This window comes from Artibeus jamaicensis, unplaced genomic scaffold (assembly GCF_021234435.1).
Source record: "Artibeus jamaicensis isolate MK-2021 breed Jamaican fruit bat unplaced genomic scaffold, CSHL_Jam_final contig_797, whole genome shotgun sequence".
NCBI lineage: Eukaryota > Metazoa > Chordata > Mammalia > Chiroptera > Phyllostomidae > Artibeus > Artibeus jamaicensis.
This window is the reverse complement of record NW_026521977.1, coordinates 3,887,689-3,905,959: the sequence shown is the minus strand read 5'-3', so window position 1 is coordinate 3,905,959 and position 18,271 is coordinate 3,887,689. Positions and strand designations below refer to the sequence as shown.

Here is an 18,271-nt window from a genome sequence, read left to right as displayed (position 1 = left end):
GGAGAGGAAGAATGGGGAGGGTGGAGGTAGGATTCATGCACAGGCAGCAGCTCAGCGGCCCTGGAAAGGTTTGGGTATTGAAGACCCGGAGTCTAGCTGGAGCACCTGGGCACTTTGATGGTAGCACCTCTTCCCTGGCTCTTACCCAGCTCACAGGCCTTCTACCTCAACCCCTGCCCTGCAGTGCAATTCACTGGTGGGCTCAAAAGGTTAGTCTGGCCAGTTCCCTTTCCAGGCCTATCAGACCAGTCAGCCCACTCTGTGAACACTGCCACCTCCCCATGTCGAGCTCTGCTTGCTGTCCCAGGTTAGCTCCAGCTGCTGGAGTCCCTCACTCCCTCTCTCCCTCACTCCCTCCCTGTGATACCTCAGCAGTTCTGGCTGCTCTCCCTGGCCCAGCACAGGTCAGCTGTCCCAGCCCCTAGCTTACGTAGCCTCTTTCTCTATCTCCAGCTGCATGCCTATGCTCAGCCTGCCTCCTGCTTTCTGCCCAAAGCCGGACAGCTCCCCAAGTTCCCAGTCCAGGATGATGACAGGCCATTTCTTTGCTGGAGAGGAAGTGAAACTTCCTTGGGTGTTCACCCCTGTGCTTCTTCCCAGAGCACCTCAAATAGCCAAGTGTTTGGTAGGAAATGATGCATAATATACCCTCAAAAGAATATCTTTGGAGGTTTGTTCTTTGTTTCTTCTTTCTATTTCAGTCTCCTGCAGTCAGTTTAGGAAAGCCCCACCACTCCTGCTCTGCCAACTAACTAAATATAAATAGATAAAGTCAAGCAGGAACACAATATCTCAGATGTTAAAAGAAACCCCAATCCACCTTTGCAGTCAAACCCCATTAGTGTGCCCTTGGCTTCTGTCTTCAGTCCATGTGGCCTGAGGGAGCCAGGGTTATAGGAGCATAGAGGCAGCAAGGAACTGTGGAGAGAATCAAGACTTCTGAGCCCCGACTAGAGCTTTTCTGTACATCTGTTTTCTCTTCTGTAAAACAGATAATGATAGCACCTACCTGAGGGGTTGCTGAGGCCACTGTAGGAGCTTGGCCTGTTCTGGTAGCTGGTAAGTCCAATAATGTTTGCCTAACATTTTTCCTTTACTGCTAGAGCTCCTCCCTGAATCATAGCCTCCTATGAAGAAATGGGCTTGGAGCTGAGCTTTCCTGAGAGGGAGCATTCATTCTCTTGCAAAGCACGGGTTACGTTCGACATAACTAAAGGCGGTCTGATCCCAGAGACAAGGGGCTTAGCAGGATCACAGCCGGGATTGTGTTGGAAGGGGTCAAGACCAAGCAGAGGCAGCATGGGGGATGCGGCTCAGTTCCATGTGGGGTCTGAATGGGGGGGGGTCAGAGAGAAGTAGCAGGGTTCAAAAGTCACTAGAACATTCACACACGGGGACAAGGCCATGTTTGTTTTGTTTTGCAGTATTCTCCTGTACCTAGCACACTGTCTGGCACCATATGCAATGTTTAAATATTTATTGAATGAAAGAAGAACAAATGAATGAATGAGAACCTTACTGGTCAGAGTATGATTATTTCAGGAATTCCATTGAAAAACAAGGCAAAGGAGAGCAGCTGCTGGCAGGAAGCAAAGCTCCTCTGGCAAACAGACAGGTCTGTCTGTATGCAAAGACTTAGTGACTGGTCAGGGAGGACAGACCTGGATCCTAGTGGCTTTGAGCAGACCAATGGATTCTGGTCTGCAGGCAGTGGAAGCCACTAAAGGGTGTGGGAAAGATCGAATTCGAGAGGCCAGAACCTGAACTCTGGAGCTGGGCTGCCTGAGCTCAGGGCCCAGTCCTGATACTTACAAGACATGTAACCTGTGTCAAGTCGCTGAATCTCTGTGACTTTATTTTTATATGTAAAATGAAGATGAAAATAATACCTTGTAGGGTTGTTGAGATGATTAAATGAAATTATTTGCATAAAGTGCACAGTGTAAGTGCTCAATTAGCACCACTGTTAGTGCTATTTGAGATAGGTGTGAGATTATCTGAGCTGTGTTTCAAGAAATTTAAGCAGTGAACGTATACTGAATGGGTTAACCCAAAGAGACACTAGTTAAGAGGCCATTGTAATATCCAGGCATGAGAGGTTGATGACAAAATAGGGGAATAATTGGGGGCCTGCAGAGCTGGGGATCGATGCAAAGCAGATGGTTCACGAAGAAGCAATCAATAGAACTGATTGGCTGTGGAGGGGGAGGTCAGAGATGGAAAGCAGAAAATTCAGAGCTCCCTCATGCATCTGAAAGGAAGGGCACCAGGCAAGGCAATGGCACCTCTGAATGAGACAAAGGCTGTCAAAAGAACAGGTATGGAGAGGATACAAATTCAGTTTGGGGTGTGCCCAATTGGACTTGGGGTAGCTCATTCAAGAGAAGATGTTGTAAAGTTGGACATGCTCAACGGGATGGGTGAGGTGAAGGGCTGGAAGGAGAGCAGGTGGTGGTGAAAGCCAGGGAGAGATGGAAAGAAATGTGGAAGCATTTGCATTTGGGGACTGTAGAGAGGAAAAGAGGCCATCTAGGAGCCAACAGAGCAACAGCTACAGACTGGGAGAGAAGTAGAAGAATGCAGTGTCTCTGAAACTTAGCAGTCGAGGTCCTGGAAGGAGGCCAGCCAAATAGATGCTGACCACTCAGAAAACAATTTTTGTTTGTGGAAAACTAGAGGTGGACTTTGGAGGGTCTGCAAAAGAAAGGAGAAAGGAAGAGAATGGAATCAGCATGGATCTGTATAGTTCCAGGAGATGTCTTGAGGAAAAGTGAGCCAGGGCAGAAAATGGAATGCAGGGAGAACTGACTCAAGGGCACGTCTTTTTCATCCTAGAAATCTGCATGGCTTTGAGGGAAAGTCAAGATGCTGGAGGAGAAGAAAGCTGGTTCTGGAGGAGGCAGGTGGAAGAGGAGGCAGCATGAGAATTGAAGTGGGAAGAAGTGAGAGGCAGTGAGAAGACACAATGAGATGCTATGGAAAGAATATGAAACAAACAGCTTTGATTTCTAGGTGAAAGTAGAGGTAAAGACATAGGGTGGAGAGAGTGGGAGGAGGGGCATGGTGAGAAGGTCGGGAATGGGTATTTGTGGAGATGAAGGCAATTCATGAGAGATGAGAGAGGATCTGCAGAAGTTAGGGAGCACCTAAAGGCAATTGCAGGATGACTGAATAGTTAGCTGGTATGTGTCCATTCTGTGATTTTCCTGCAGAAATTCATGCTGGGGAACTTGAGTAGAGACACCTACCAGTGGGACTGACCAAAAGGTGATTTGGAGAAGCAAGAAGACTTTAAGTGTGAGGACAGAGTCAGATGGCTGATAGTAGAGCCCAGACTGGACTTAGAATTCTTGAAGACTATTTGGAATCTGTGGGGAAAAAAGACAGTGATTTCCCAGCAACAAGGAAAACTTTAGAAAGATGACCCCCAAGCCCCCATTTGGCTTTAGGGTGAGTTGTGTGGTTTTTGAAGCACCAAGTCAGTATGGAACATGAAGTTGCTGATCCTGGAGGGCAAATGCCCCTAAAGATTACAGGCAGCTGGGGCTGGAATACTTTCTGGGGGAATCTAACAAGGACCTTCAAAGGCATCTGGTGCTATCTCATGTCACTGAATTATTTCAAATGAGCTGCATCTGTCATGCTCGTTAGGCTGGAAGAATCCATTTGAGAGGGGACTCTGCACTCTCTGATCCCATTTTGTGCACAGAACAGTGCTGAACCCAGAGCAGGCATTCCACGAACATTCCCTGACTTCACTGCATTCTGATCATGCTCAGTTTAGGGCCCCACCCAAGATGTTGGTGAGGACTCTTCTTGTCCTATGGTGTTCAGGGTCCCAGCCATCAGTGCTAGGGCAGGCCCATACCACCAAGGGCAAGAACACTACATGTGGAGATTGGAGTCATCCTGTCTTACAGGATGTGTCTTACTGACAAGTCACACTGAGGGCATGCAGGTCAGAAAGTTATTTAATTGTGAATTAAAATGTGTGGATGGGTGAATTTTGTAGCTAACCTGTCAGGTGCCCCACTTAGAGTGGCTGCCGGAGAGCTTGGTCTCTCACAACCAAAGACTCAGTCATGGGTCTGGACAACACACACTTCCAATGCAGGAGAGTAGGATGGTATGGGAATTAGTTGGGAGAACCAATGATGACGGTGGTATGGGCTTAGATGCTGCACAGAGAATGACCTCCCACCCACTGAGTGCACCACATCAACCAGGCTCCAAATGGGGAAGAGATGAGGGGTCTACAGCCTTGGGGACCTAGCTCAGTGCATGCTCACTGGTCACCACCTTTCTTTAAGTTGAATTTAATGGGGTGACATTAGTTAATAAAATGATATAGGCTTCAGTTATACAATTCTATAATATATCATCTGTATATTATATTGTGTGTTCACCACCAAAAGCCAAGTCTTCTTTCATCACTATACCCTTTTTACCCTCTTCTATTGGGTTGGCCAAAAAGTCTGTTATGTTTTTTCCATGTGATGGCTCTCGTAGTGCTTACTTGTCTTTAACTTCATTCAGAACAACTTTGTCAGATTGTATTGTGACAACTCTCATATTAGCATGCATTTGAAACAATTTATCAAAATTGGTGAATTTCTGTGCAGCCATTTTAATATTGAAGATGGACGAAAATGCATAACATTTTGGGCACATTATGCTTTATTATTTCAAGAAAAGTAAAAATGCAACTGAAACACACACACAAAAAGATTTGTGCAGTGTGTAGAGAAGATTCTGTGACTGATTGAACATGTCAAAAGTGGTTTGAGAAGTTTCTTGGTACTATGACATTTCTTAATTACTTGACATTTTGGCCAAACAATTCTTTGCTGTGGGGCTGTCTTATGCATTCCAAGATGTTTAGCAGCACTCCTGGCCTCTGCCCACTCAAAGCCAACAGTGGGAGATAGCCAACATACTCAAAATATCCAAATCAATAAAGTTATTGGTGACAATGAAAAATGTGTCTTTCATTTTATGGCAAAAAAAAAAAATAATGGACTTTTTTTTGGCTAACCCAATACTTTCCCCTACCCCCAACTGTTCATTATTTTAAGCCAAATGTCCCCAGTTCCATGACAGTTTATATTCTCCAATATCCTGACAGATAAGAAAATTGAATAAACTCTGAAGCTCAAGTGGGAGGAGGCTTTTTTCTTGAAGCTGCTTTTGAGAAACATGGGCAAATATTTGCCAAGGGCAGGTAATGTTTCTACAACCAGGTAGTGGGGCCATTGTTGGGTTTTCTAGGAAGACATATAAGAGCCTGAGAGTCATGCAGCGCCAACCCTGGCTCCCATACCGAGCAAACGTGTAGCAGACTAAATGTCTATTGTCCTGTCCAACTCAATAAAACATGGCACTCTTTAAAGCAGTTGCCTTAATGATGTTTGTGTGTCTTGGAATGCCGCCTTGGGCTAGCAAATCGTATCTGAAGATGTGAAAACATGGAAATCGATAACAAGAAATGAAAAGTCTGTTTCACTGATAAAACATCATTTATCTTAATCACTGGAGTGTCTCAGAATTTCTTAAGTGTCCTTATAAATGCCAGCATCAAAGCTGATGCCTACGTGTATGGGGAAGACCTAGGGGGACAGGGCAAGAAGACAGACAGCTGAGGACACAGCTTGCTAAGGAGAAATGTCTTTCTGTGGCAGTCGCTTACTGGACTGGTTTCCAACCAAGAATCACCCAAGTGGGGCTTTCCAGGCATATTTCTGGCATTTCAAAACTCCCAGTGAAAGTACTATATCTTCCTATGAAAGCTTTTTCTCAAGACAGTGTGAAGAAAAAGTGACCCACTTTTGGTAGGCTTTATAATTTAGTAGGTATTATAACAATACTAATTCATTGTAATTATGTGCATTGGGAAAATGAAATTATCCTTCTACCTCCAGGAAGCCCACACCTGGCCCTGACCCCAGGCTGGATGACAGTATTTCTCCTCCTCATCCCTGCCCTCACCCCCATCAAATCTACACAAGGATAAAACAGCAGAAGTCCTTCTTGGTGAGAAGGTTTGGAAACGCTGGTCCTCAGGGATCAGCTTTCTGGCTGCTAGTCCTCTCTTTTCCTTTGCTTCACACATGCAGCCTCACCTAGTCTTTGGGCTCCCTTAGCTCTCCCTAGAGGACCATGCTGTGGAGAAGTTGGAGGTAGTGTAGGAGCTCCTGCCCTCCCTGGAGCCCCAGGGAAGTGGAGGGTTAGGATGGCCCTTTGGAAGCACACCCAGGCTTGAGTGCAGATTGGGGAAGAGCAGGGGCTGTCTGTCCCGGTCTCCTTTGCTCTCTAGCCCCTACCATGGCATGCAGATGGGAAGGGGAGGTCTGAGACTCCTGTTGCTGGCATAGCTTTCTCCAAAGTTTTCCTACACAATGGCCAGAAGGCTTTTTTTTTTAGTATTTTTAAATTAAATTTTATTGCAGTGACACTGGATGATAAAATTTTATAGGTTTCAAGTGTATAATTCTATGACACATCATCTGTATATTGCCTCGTGTACCCACCACTGAAAGTCAAGTCTTCTGTCACCATGCATTTGCCCTCCCTTTTACCCTTTACTACACCTCCCCCTACCAGCCTTCTTCCATTTGGGGATCACTATACTGTTGTCTGTGTCTACGAGTTATTGTTTACCTTGTTTGTTCATGCGTTGCTTTCAGGTTTATATCCCACATTTGAGTCTCTATGGTTTAGACAGTTTTTTTGTTTAACATACATTCCTTCCCATTTTTCTTACGATAAAATCTGCAATTCTCTGATACCTCTTCTCCCGCTCCCTCTTTGTGCTCTAGGCATCCTGGCTCTCTGCTAGCTCCTCCAGGGACCCGAATCTCCTGATTCGGGATATTCCCCCATGCCATTCCCTTGAAAGGCAAGTTCTTCAGTTGAGTAGCTCAATGATTCAGGTGTCACTTTAAAATGAGACTTTGCCAGAGACCATCTTGACTTCAAAATCTGTACGAGACCTCCTTCATAGTTTTCTGTACTTATCCACAGTGGTCATCACAAGTTGTAAGTACAGTATAATACAGTATAATAGGTCCTTGAATGATGTTGTGTCATTCGATGTGGTTTCATTCCAATATTGATAGGAAAAAAATGGTTTTTGGGTGGGGCCGCTATCTGTGTGGAGTTGGCATGTTCTTCCACGTCTGGGTGGGTTTTCTCTAGAGACTCCAGTTTCCTCTCACATCTGAAAGATGTGCGCATCATGTGAATTGGTGTGTCCCAGTCTTGAGTGAGTGTGGGTGTATGTGTAGGACCCTGCAGTGGGTGTCCTGTCCTGGGTTGGTTCCCGCCTTTTGCCGTGAGCTGCTGGGAGAGGCTCCGGCCACCTGTGACCCTGAACTGGAGTAAGTGGGTTGGAATTCTCCTACATGTTTATTAATCTTTCTTAACTGTATGTATGGATAGCCCAGATTTATCTCAGTGTTTAACATTTGCAGTGTTTGGGGTCTTTATTTAGAAGTTTAGTGATGTTTTTGTGACAAGAAGTATGCCATTGGAACTTAACTCTTGTATATATCAAGTAGCCTATAGCGAAATTGTTTTTGTCATGTCATTTTACTTAATGTTTCTTAGCGTTCCAAGACTATTAAAGTCACTAAGTGAGAAATTACTGTATCATTGTTTTGAGATTATTTTTCTTGCAGTTTCCCCATTAGACTGAGCTAGATGAGCACCTCACTTGCCACTGGACACAGCCCAGCTGACCCGAGGCAGACACGCAGCACACACTTGCTGACACTATGGCTGCATGAGTGACAGTTTCAGAGGGTGCCCAGCCTGCAAACTCCTCAGGAGGCAAAGCGGCCCCGTGGTCAAACACGAGTGGGACATACTCTGTTCTGCTTCCCCTTGGAGAGTCCTAATACACATTAGTGTAGGAAACTTAGGGGCTCCAATGAGAAAACAAAGAGTAAAAAAGAAAACCCAAACTGTAGAAAGTGAGTTTAATTTTCTTTAGCCTGTTTTCCAAACTTATTTGAATACAGCATCTTTTTTTCACCGGACATCTATGAACATCCTACGGAACGGACTTTGGGATGCGTCACTGGTGGCTTTCTGCCCAGGAAGCCTGAAACTCTCAAGATCGGCAGGCTTGGGGGGAGGGGCTGTGCGTTCTGCACTGAGCATCCTCACGGGTCCTGAGGTCGCCATGAACACAGTTACATACATGTGCAGTCGCCACCACCACAGCAAAGCGGGAGTGTGAGCAAATTGTAAAAAAAATTGGAGCTGGCCCGGGTTTATATTTTTTATTTTAAAAGACTGTATTTATCTTTAGAGAGAGAGGGGAAAGTTGGGAAAGAAGAAGAGAAACATCAGTTAATTGCCTCTCGTGCACCCTGCAACTGGTGATCTGACCCGCAACCCAGGCATGTGCCCTGGCTGGGAATTGAACTGGCGACCTTTTGGTTCACAGACCAGTAATTCACTGAGCCACACAGTGAAAAGGGAGGTAAAGATACGTAGAAACTTGGTGTTAGCAGATACAATCTTTGTAGGCATGACAGTGAGCCATTCATACATACTAACTTGTCTCTTGCTGAGACCTGAACCTGCAAGTGTTGGGAAGCTGGTGTGTAGATGTAGGTCTTTTAGCTGGTTGGTGAGCCCAGCTCCTGCTCAGTGTTTGCATCTCAAGGCAGTTCTTTTGTTTTCTGTATCCAAGGGAACACTTTTGAATCTTCCAAGATACCTAAGTGAACTTAATGGGAGGAGATTGCATGTAACACTAACATTAGTGAAGATTTGAGGACATAACCCTTTTGCATATATAGGGTGTTCTTTGTAGGTACAATTCCTGAGGTGGGACTGTATTAAAGGCAGTGATCCGAAATTGCTTTTGGCCAGCCCCTACTTAGGCAGGGCGAAACTGCCTGACCTACCAACTTGGTCTGGTCTCATTTTCCAGTGGAAAAGTAAATCAGTGATAATTTGCGGGCGGTAGATTATGTATACCTTTGCTTTAGCACTGGAGTATGGATAATTCATATCTGAACCACAATGTATACATGTCTTAGAGTTCCAGTTATTGGAAAATTATAGCCTCAGGATACTGCTGATGCAAATAAGCTTCAATATACTCTGTAGGGTTAACCAAGCAACCCACAACAAAATACATTGATAATGATAAAGCTAAGCTAACAGCATTTCCTAATTAAAAAGTACCCAGAGTAGCAAATGCAAATTGTAACCAACTCGGGCATCTCTGATGATGTGCTGGTAGAGTCCTTCTCCCAGATTTTGGAAATGTCAGGTCTGTGCCTGCACACATGGAATCGGGGCCTTCTGACCACACAGAGCACCCACATCTGGCTGCTGGGCTTGTACCAGAACACTGCAGGGTGCTTCGGTGAGTGCAGATGTGCTCACCTAACTGATGTACAAATGAAAGCTCAATCCAACTGCACACCACTCAACATAATAGTCCAAAGGAGGACTTGAAAAAAAGTTTCAGTTCAACACACACAGGAATGGCCCTGATAACACTGCCCTGAGAGTTACTTTGCACCCCAGCAGGTCTCGGGCTCTGACTCTGAAATCACCTTCTAGGCAGCATTACCACCCTTGGCTGAGGCTCTCACTTCCAGCTCAAGCAGACCAGAGATGGGCCTTCGAATTTACAAAGTGCTCAGATTCTCATTTTTAAAATGTGAAAGGTTTTAATACTCAGTGTAAAGAAATCTCCAAGATATAACATTAAGTGAAAAAAGCAATGTGCCGGCCAGTAAAAATGCTACTTATGCAAAAACCAAAACAACAACAACAAAAAAGAATAATTTTATATGTGTGTTGATGCTTTTTATGGCTGGATTATCTCTGCAAGTGACTATAAGAAATGGATCAAAATAGTTGCCTCTGGGGAGAGGTATTGGCTGCTGAGGGAGAGGAGGGAGAAAAATTTGGTTTTTACTCAAGATGCTCATTCATGCTTCTTGAATTTTGTACCATTTACGTATTAACTAGTAAAAATATCAATTAATTTAAATTTAGTAAAGAAAAAAAGTGAGCCTATACAGACTTGATTTTTGTCTTTTCTCTTTTATTTTTATTTTCTTTATTGATTTTAGAGAAAGGGGAAGAAAAACATCAATTTGTTGTTCCCCTTATTTGTGCATTGACTGGATGCTCCTCCTATGTGCTCTGACTGGAGATCGAACCTGCAACCCTGGTATATGGGGATGATGCTCTAACCGACTGAGCTACCTGGTCAGGGGTATTTTTTTTTCTTTTAAGTGGTGAGGGTTAAATTTGGTTTATTTATTGTTCCGATGCCTTTTCCCCCTCCACAGCATGGCTGAGTAACTGGGCAGGGGAAGCTAAAGGAAAACCTCTAAACCAGAAGACAGAGTGATAAAAGCAGGCCCGGGCCCAGGGATCCTGGACTGAGGCTAAGGCCTCAGTCCTGAAACACAGCGTTCTGATAAATTAGACCTGTTATTAGACTTCCCAAGTGTTCTGAGGTGTTTTCATACCGTGTATATGTAAAATGCAAAAGGGGTGTGCTCTTTGGTTTGCACGCCCATACTGAATCCACGGAGCTAAAAAGGAGTGCTCTTAATAAGAGTGCTTGTTACACTGTACCTTTGAGAAAAGGAAAAAAAAGGGACAAAAGCAGAGAGGAAATTAGTATAGGAAAACATGTTTAAGTGTGTGCATGGCTCTTCTCTCATCCCGCCTCAGTATTGCTCAAGGAGGCAAAGCAATGACATATTTTGACGTGCTACTGGGAATTTAAAAGAGAGTAAATATTACACTATTTAGTGTTTCCTAATGAAAAACATAATGTTTCATTAACTATGTAAAAAATAATTGTATCCTCTTCCATAAGTTAACATAAGAGTCCATTGTCTTTATATCTTAAGTGCTTATTATGCTGAGTAACAATTCTTTCTTAGAGCAAAATTTCCAAAGAAATACATAGTATCTCTAAATTTCATGGGTTCTGAGTAAGAAGGAAATGTTTAGAAGCTGGAAGGAAACGTTTTGGACAATATGGGAGGCCTAACTCTCAGTGGTGCAAACAGAGATCAAAATGAATTCCTCAGACTAGAAGTGGGCCTACAGTGGTGATGAATTCGACACAGACTTCTGGAGGCAGGTACACAGGCTGTGTCCATCTGGCATATTTGGGAAGGTTCTATAATGAAGATCCATCAGTAGGAGTTATTAATTATCCGGAGACCCTGGTCAGTTTACAAAGACTGTGAACCCCACAGCCGTGTCCCTCTGTCTGAGGGCATTTCCTTATTGTTAAGTGTGCAAATCTTTTCCCCATGCATCTTGTCCTCCTAGTCACCCTGACTTGAGCCCCTTTCCTATTTGCACGGGGCCCGCAGCCTGGGACAACTGGAGCCTTGTATTTCCAAGCTGGGTTCGCAAAGCAGGGCTACAAGTCGCCACAAGCCCACAAGTAGCCCACGCAAGGAAACCACTCAGCTTGGGTCTGAAAGACTTACATTTCTCCTCGCCTGAATTAGCCGGTAATTGCATGTGGGCAGACTTAGCCAGAAACGGTCTAAATGATCAATTAGAAGGCAAAAAGGGGTTTATTTCTTTAAAGTTCAAGGGTCTCTGGTGAAGAGCCCTACTTCCCAAGCCAGGCTCACTCACGTGGGCCTCTGCCCAGCTGTCTGTGGTGCTGGAGTATATTGTACATTTGCCTAATGATAATGAATTGAGTGCTTATTTTGCAGGAAAATATAGGGCACTTCCATTACATGCAATCAGGCAAAAAAAGCTGTAAAATGTGCCACTCCATTAATTTTAAAAGAATCCTTCCCAAATGTCACCCTGAAACCAGAGCATGGGGTTATTATGAATCTGAAGGAATTAAGAGTAATTTTCATTTGTACAAAGGAGTTGAGGGACATGACTCCTGACACCCCCACACACACACACACACACACACACACACACACACACACACACACACTTAACTGGGTTAAATTTGACTTGCCAATTTTAGTGGGACTCACTAAGCCCTGATCTGGCCTGCATGGTGGTAAGGTCAGGGGGCTCCTGTCTTTTTTGTGGGTGCAGGTACACACACAGACAACTATAGGACGTGCAAAGAATGTGACGTAATTGGCTTGTTATTAACAAACATGTTGTTCAAAGAGGAACAACAAATGCCACCTCCTGGCAAGTTACTCTACCTCTCTGATCCTCACCTGTAAAAGGGGAGCATAACCCCTGAGTCCAGGGACGTCCCGAGGACGAATGAGTCTGAGTACATCAGAGCACTGAGCACGGCATCTGGCACATAGTTTACACCCATGAAACGGTAACTGTTATCTTTATTTTCATCTTCTGTGGGGATCTCTTGGGCCTAGGCCGGTTCTCAAATCACACTGAGGGAGATCTGGACCCAGCACCAGGACTGGGACAATCTTTCTAGGCCTTTGCTGGGTGAGACCAAAGGGCCTGGGAGGTGTGGGTCAGCCCACTGAGTTACCGATCACTTCCTTTCTAATTCGGTTCCCACCACCTCTGGGACTTGTGGGACAGCACAGAGCAGAAAACAGGGATGAACGGGTCAAGGTGGTTTGGAGGACAGTCCCGTCTGCCCCTCACTCCACGTTCCGGTACTTGGTGAAAAGGTTGTACAACACCCGCAGTGTGGATTTCAGGTCACAGTTGACGATGTCTGTATAGAAAACAAAAAATATGCCATGCTTCAGTGGGGCCACGTGGCCTAAGATTGGCATCTTTTGGCCTCTTCCATCCACCATCCACTTTGTGTGCCTGGCATGGTGCTGCGTGGGTGTCCCCCTCAGCCACAGAACATCCTCTGTGCCCAAGAAGAGCTCCCTGAGCTACTGAGAAAGAGGAGCATCCCCCATAGGATGACCAAAGGCTAGCTGGTGTTGGAAGGCGGATGTTGAAGCGAGTGGTGAGAATCCAGAGCAGGGGAACAGTAAGAAGCAGAGGTGCTGGGCGTGGAGTATCACTGCTCAGTAAAATGAAGCAGACCCCAGGCGGGTACAGCCTTCACCCTGGAAACAGCACCTCCCAGCAACAGGCCCTCACTTTGCCCTAAGTCTCAGGCTCCGGGACCCCTTCACCACAGGTCCAGCCCTGAGTGGTGGGAAGGAGGGCAGGGCCTGAGGCTGCAGTGGGGTGAGGTGGTCATTGGGACTACTTGGAGGGCCCTGGAGGACACAGAAGCCCACTTGGCAGACAGTACGCAGTAAGCCTGTGTCCTTAGGGGACAGAGTGTTTCGCATTAAGGATAGAGAGCAAGGCAGTTGGGTCTGAGGCTGGGAGTTGGACAATATTTTCAGGCGAGTTCCACCATGGGTTCCCAAGCTTTTATACAACTATTTCTTATGTGCCCTCCTTTCCCCCCTTCCTTTTATTTAGTGGTCATCTTATTCTCCGGATGTCCTTCTTAACCTCTGCCAGCCCCTCCACCACCTCCCCCCACACCCTCCAAGGCCCCTCTGCTCAGGTCCTGCACTCACTCCCTTGTGGGCCTTCTTCTGAACGACCAGAGTAGAGAAAATATACATGAAAAAGGAACTCAGCCTGCTATTCAGGAATGCACACTAAGGTAATAAAATTGTAAGAAAAGGAAAAAAATTTAAAAAGACGAAAGCCTACAAAAGCCAGCAGAGTGCCTATCTTCAGGAAGGAAGGAGAGAATCATGTTCTTAAAAAGCAGGTGGGAGGGAACCCTCGGGACCTGGGATGACTCTTGCGTGGTGGCTCATGGGCTAATATTTCATTAACCCGAATATTTATATTTGATGCATCTTTCTTTCTGTAGATGTGATATTATTCGCAGTAAAAATGATTAAAAAGATATCTAACAGTGCAGAAAGGTAAATGATAAAAGAAAACACATGCTTTGGGATTCAAAGGTGAGAGAGATGGGGCTGAGCCGCTGGGAAAAGGGGGTGGGGAAAACTTCAGCATTTGGTGACACCCTTGTCTAGGGACACGGACCCCTCAGACCAGGCAGAACAGAGTCTAGTGGCTCCGTCAGGCTGAGCGGTGGCTCCCAGGTCCTGCAGTGATGACCACCACAGGGCTACATGCTAAGGGCCCAAGGCTGGGGACTCTCCTCGGGGCTTCTCCCGCCCTTAGGTCCCCTCCTGTATGCCTCTCCCAGGCCTTAACCCAGCTGCAGGCTGACCTTCTTCCACCACAGATGGGCTTGGACTCAGCTCCAAGTTCTGTTGACAGAGCAGAGGCGCCCAGGGAGCACCTGAAAGGCCTGGTACTCAGTTTCCCTTTCTGCTCCCACCTTGGTTCCTGCCTGTGTCTGAGCCACCACCTGGGCCCACCCAGTGGCCGAGCCCAGCTCTTGTTGAGTCACTCCTACACCCTGGGGGCTGATTCTTCTCCTCCCCGACGGGCATGTTGTTTCTTAAATTCCCCTCAAATCAAAGATTAGGAAGTTACCCCGGGTAGAAACTGCTAGAAAGCCAGAGAGGAGAAAAAGTGAGCTCATTAAGGGAGTGAGGGTGAGTGAAGTGAAGGTGGATGGTACTGGGGCCACGGCAACAGGCTGCGAACTGGGCTCCTCAGAGCCTCTTGCCCTCTCCCGCCCACTCTACCCAGCGTAGCTGGGCTGTTCCGCCTCTGGGTATGGTTCTGTTTCCAGGGAATTAAAGGTTATGAAGCCTGGGCAGCAAAAGTCATCTGGGATGCAAACCCAAAGTTTCCAGGGGATTTCAAGGTACAATAGAGCTTTTTGAGTATCAAACAGCATGGCAGAGAGTGTGTTTTCCTGACCTTAAAACCATTTTGCCCTAAAAAAAATACTTCGACCACAGCCAATTCAATTTTGAAACTCCCTCAAAGAATTACCACATTGGCACGTTTAATGAAGTCTGTAGCATTTACTGCTGAACCTCCCTTTCCAGGGAGAAGTACAAGAACCGGAGGGAGCGCTAGGGCACACCTCTCCCAAAGCACAGTTTCATAAAACACCATTTCAGCTCTCTTTACGCACTGGAAATTTTCAGCTCGGGCATGATGCCCGGTGTAACAACAAATAAAACAGATGTGTTTTTCCATTCCCATTGGTCAGGAAGTTTCATATTAAGCAGCTCAATAATCGTATGAGAAATGTCATCAATATGCTATAATATCCCTATCGATTAGTTGACATTGGGAAACTGTGCTGGGGGAAATAAATGCGTGAAAAACTGAAGAATCAGAAGGAATACTTCCAATCTGTAACCAGGACGTTTCATAGGAAGCAGCTCAAGACAATAGGTAGAAATGCTGGCTGGAGGTCTCCCACTACCCTCTGCTACCCGGATGTGCGGTGCTCACCATCTGGCCAGAGGACATGCAGGGTCCATTCCTAATGGCATTAGGATGCTAGAGTGGCCTTGCCAGGAAGAGAAACCCTAAAGGGGCACCAACCTTGCTAGAGGTCGTCCTTTAACAAGGTGACCAGACATTGAAAACAGGGCGACAATAAGTGAGAATAAATGATAGCACTGAGGTCTGGAATGAGGCATGGAATGGGGTCCCAATCAACATTTCGCAGTCCACCTCTCTCCTTTGGGCTGCCTGCTTTCTCTCCAGCTTCATAGGCAAAGGAATTCTCACAAGATATTGTCCTTAGCCCTTTTCTTTTCTTGACATGCTCTCCTGGTGTTCTACACTGTGGGCAAGTTGGCTTCCAACAAGTGGAAGACTTCCCATTATATAATCACGCTCCTGGTTTCTCCCCCAACTCTAGTTCTGCTCTGTCAGTGCCTAGGTGTCAACGTCAAGGTTTCCAAAGCTGACATCCCCGTGTCCCTCCCAAGCCTGTTTTCCCTCCTGGGCTCCCCAGTGCTGTGGATGGTGCCCCACACCTAAACATCTGTTCTTTACACAGCCTTCTAAATGCTCTCTCCGGAACAGAGCTCTGATCGGACCACATACCTGCTCAAGCACCATTTCTAGACACCCGCTGCCTACAGAATAAAGTCCAGATTTTCTGCCTTGGCCTCAGGTCCCTTTGGAACCTAACACCAGCTTACTTCATCCTCATCAATGATTACTCAATTCATACTCTTAATAAAATGTAACTGCTCACATTCATTATGAGGTTCCAGGTGCTGTGCCTGCATAATCAGGTGATTTATCAGGCATAATCACATGTAATCCTGTAATGTTCATGTCTCTAGGAGTTCCATTTCTATAGCCATGGAAAATAGGCTCAGGGGGGTAAGCTGGCCAAGGTCACGCAGCTGGTGGGTCAGGGACCAGACCCAAGGCTGGCATGGGCTTGGCTACATGCTCTGCTGTCTCAGTAACTGAGCCACTCTCTGTTCCCCAGGAAGGACTTTTGCTTGCAGCAGCATCCTGTCTGGGATACCCACTGCTCTATCCTCTCTAAAAATAATTTAAAAAAACCATTTAATTACAGCTGACACACAATATTTTATTAGTTTTAATTGAACAGAAGAGTGGTTAGACATTTATATAATTTACTGAGTGATCCCCCCGATAAGTCTACATGGCACTATACATCGTTAATTACATTATTGACTATGTTCCCTATGCTGTGTTTTCCATCCTCATGACTATTATAATTACCAACTTTTACTGCTTTATCTCTTCACCTGTTTCACCCAGGCCCTCAAACCCCTCCCACCTGGCAGCCATCAGTCTGTTCTCTGCATCTATGAGTCTGTTTCTGTTTGGTTTGTTTACTTTGTTCTTTAGATGCCACATGTAAGTGAAATCATATGGCATTTGTCTTTCTCTGTCTGACTTATTCCAGTTAGCATCCATATTGCTGCAGGTGGTAATAATTCATTCTTTTTTTTTCCTGGCCAAATAAATAAATCTCTCACATCATCTTCATTCAATCACTTTATTGACAGGCACTTAGGTTACTTCCGTATCTTGGCTGTTATAAATAATGCTGCAATAAACATAGAGGTGTATATATGTTTTTGAATTAGTGTTTTAGATATTGTATAAAAACCCAGAAGTAGAATTACGGGGTCGTAAGGTATTACTGTTTTGAAGTTTTTGAGGATCCCCCATACTGTTTTCCACAGTGCCTGCACCAATTTGCGGTCCCATCAACATTGCACGAAGGTTCACTTTTCTCCACATCTTCATCAACTCTTGTTTTTCATTTATTGATGAAAGCTGTTTTGATTGTCATGAGGTGATATCTCATTGTGGCTTTAATTTGCACTTCCCTGATGATTAGTGATGTTGACCATCTTTTCACATGTCTGTATGTTTTCTTCAGAGAAATGTCTGTTCAGGTCCTCTGTCCATTTTTAAATCAAACTGTGGTTTTTTTTGTGTTTGTTTTTTTGGTATTGAGTTGTATGAATTCCTCATTTGGATGTTAACCCCTTATTGGATGTATTATTGGTGAATATCTTCTCCTATTCAGTAGGTTTTTTCATTTTGTTAATGGTTCCTTTTACTATGAAAAAACTATTTAGTTTGATGGAATCCTATTTATTTTTTCTTTTGTTTTGCTTGCCTGAGAAAACATATAAAAAAATTGCTAAGAGTACACTGCCTATGTTTTCCTCTAGGAGATTTATGGTTTGGGGTCTTACATTTAAGTCCTTAATCCATTTTGAGTTTATTCTTGTATATGGTGTAAAATACGGGTTGTTTTTTTTTTGCATGTATCTGTCCAGTTTTCCCAGCACCATTTATTGAAGAAACTATCTTTACCCTATTGTGTATTCTTGCCTCTATTGTCATTTATTAATTGATCATATAGGTGTGGGTTTATTTCTAGGATCTCCTTTCTGTTCCATTGATCTATATATTTTTTATGTGATTACCATGTTGTTTTGATTATTATAGCCTTGTGGTGTAGTTTGAAATCAGGTAGCCTGTTACTTCCAAATTGGTTCTTTCTCAATATTGCTTTGACTATAGGATCTTTTATGGTCCCAATAAATTTTAGGATTATTTATCACAGTTCTGTGAAAAATGTTATTGTCATTTTGATAGGGATTGCATTGAAACTGGAGATTGCTGTGGGTAGTATGGACATTTTAAAAATATTAATTCTTCTTGTCCATGAGCATGGTATATCCTTACATTTATTTGTATCTTCTTAATTCTCTTTCTTCACTGTCATATAATTTGCAGAGTACAATATTTTGCATCCTTGGTTAAATTTATTCTTAGGTATTTTATTCTTTTGGATGCAATGCAAATGGAATGGTTTTATTAATTTCTGGTAGTTCATTATTGGTATATAAAAATTCAACTGATTCTGAAATTAATTCTGCAGTCTGTTACT

The 18,271-nt window shown here is 44.6% G+C and overlaps 1 protein-coding gene across 1 annotated transcript in view; it reads right to left on the bottom strand.

The window, feature by feature from the left end:
- Positions 1-12,311: 12,311 nt before the first annotated feature.
- PARVA (parvin alpha) overlaps positions 12,312-18,271 on the bottom strand; it is a 157,864-nt gene continuing 151,904 nt past the window's right edge. The window contains exon 13 of the mRNA XM_037146868.2: positions 12,312-12,679. Coding sequence (XP_037002763.1) covers positions 12,603-12,679 — 77 coding nt within the window. The 3' untranslated portion in view covers positions 12,312-12,602. The remainder of the gene's footprint in view (positions 12,680-18,271) is intronic.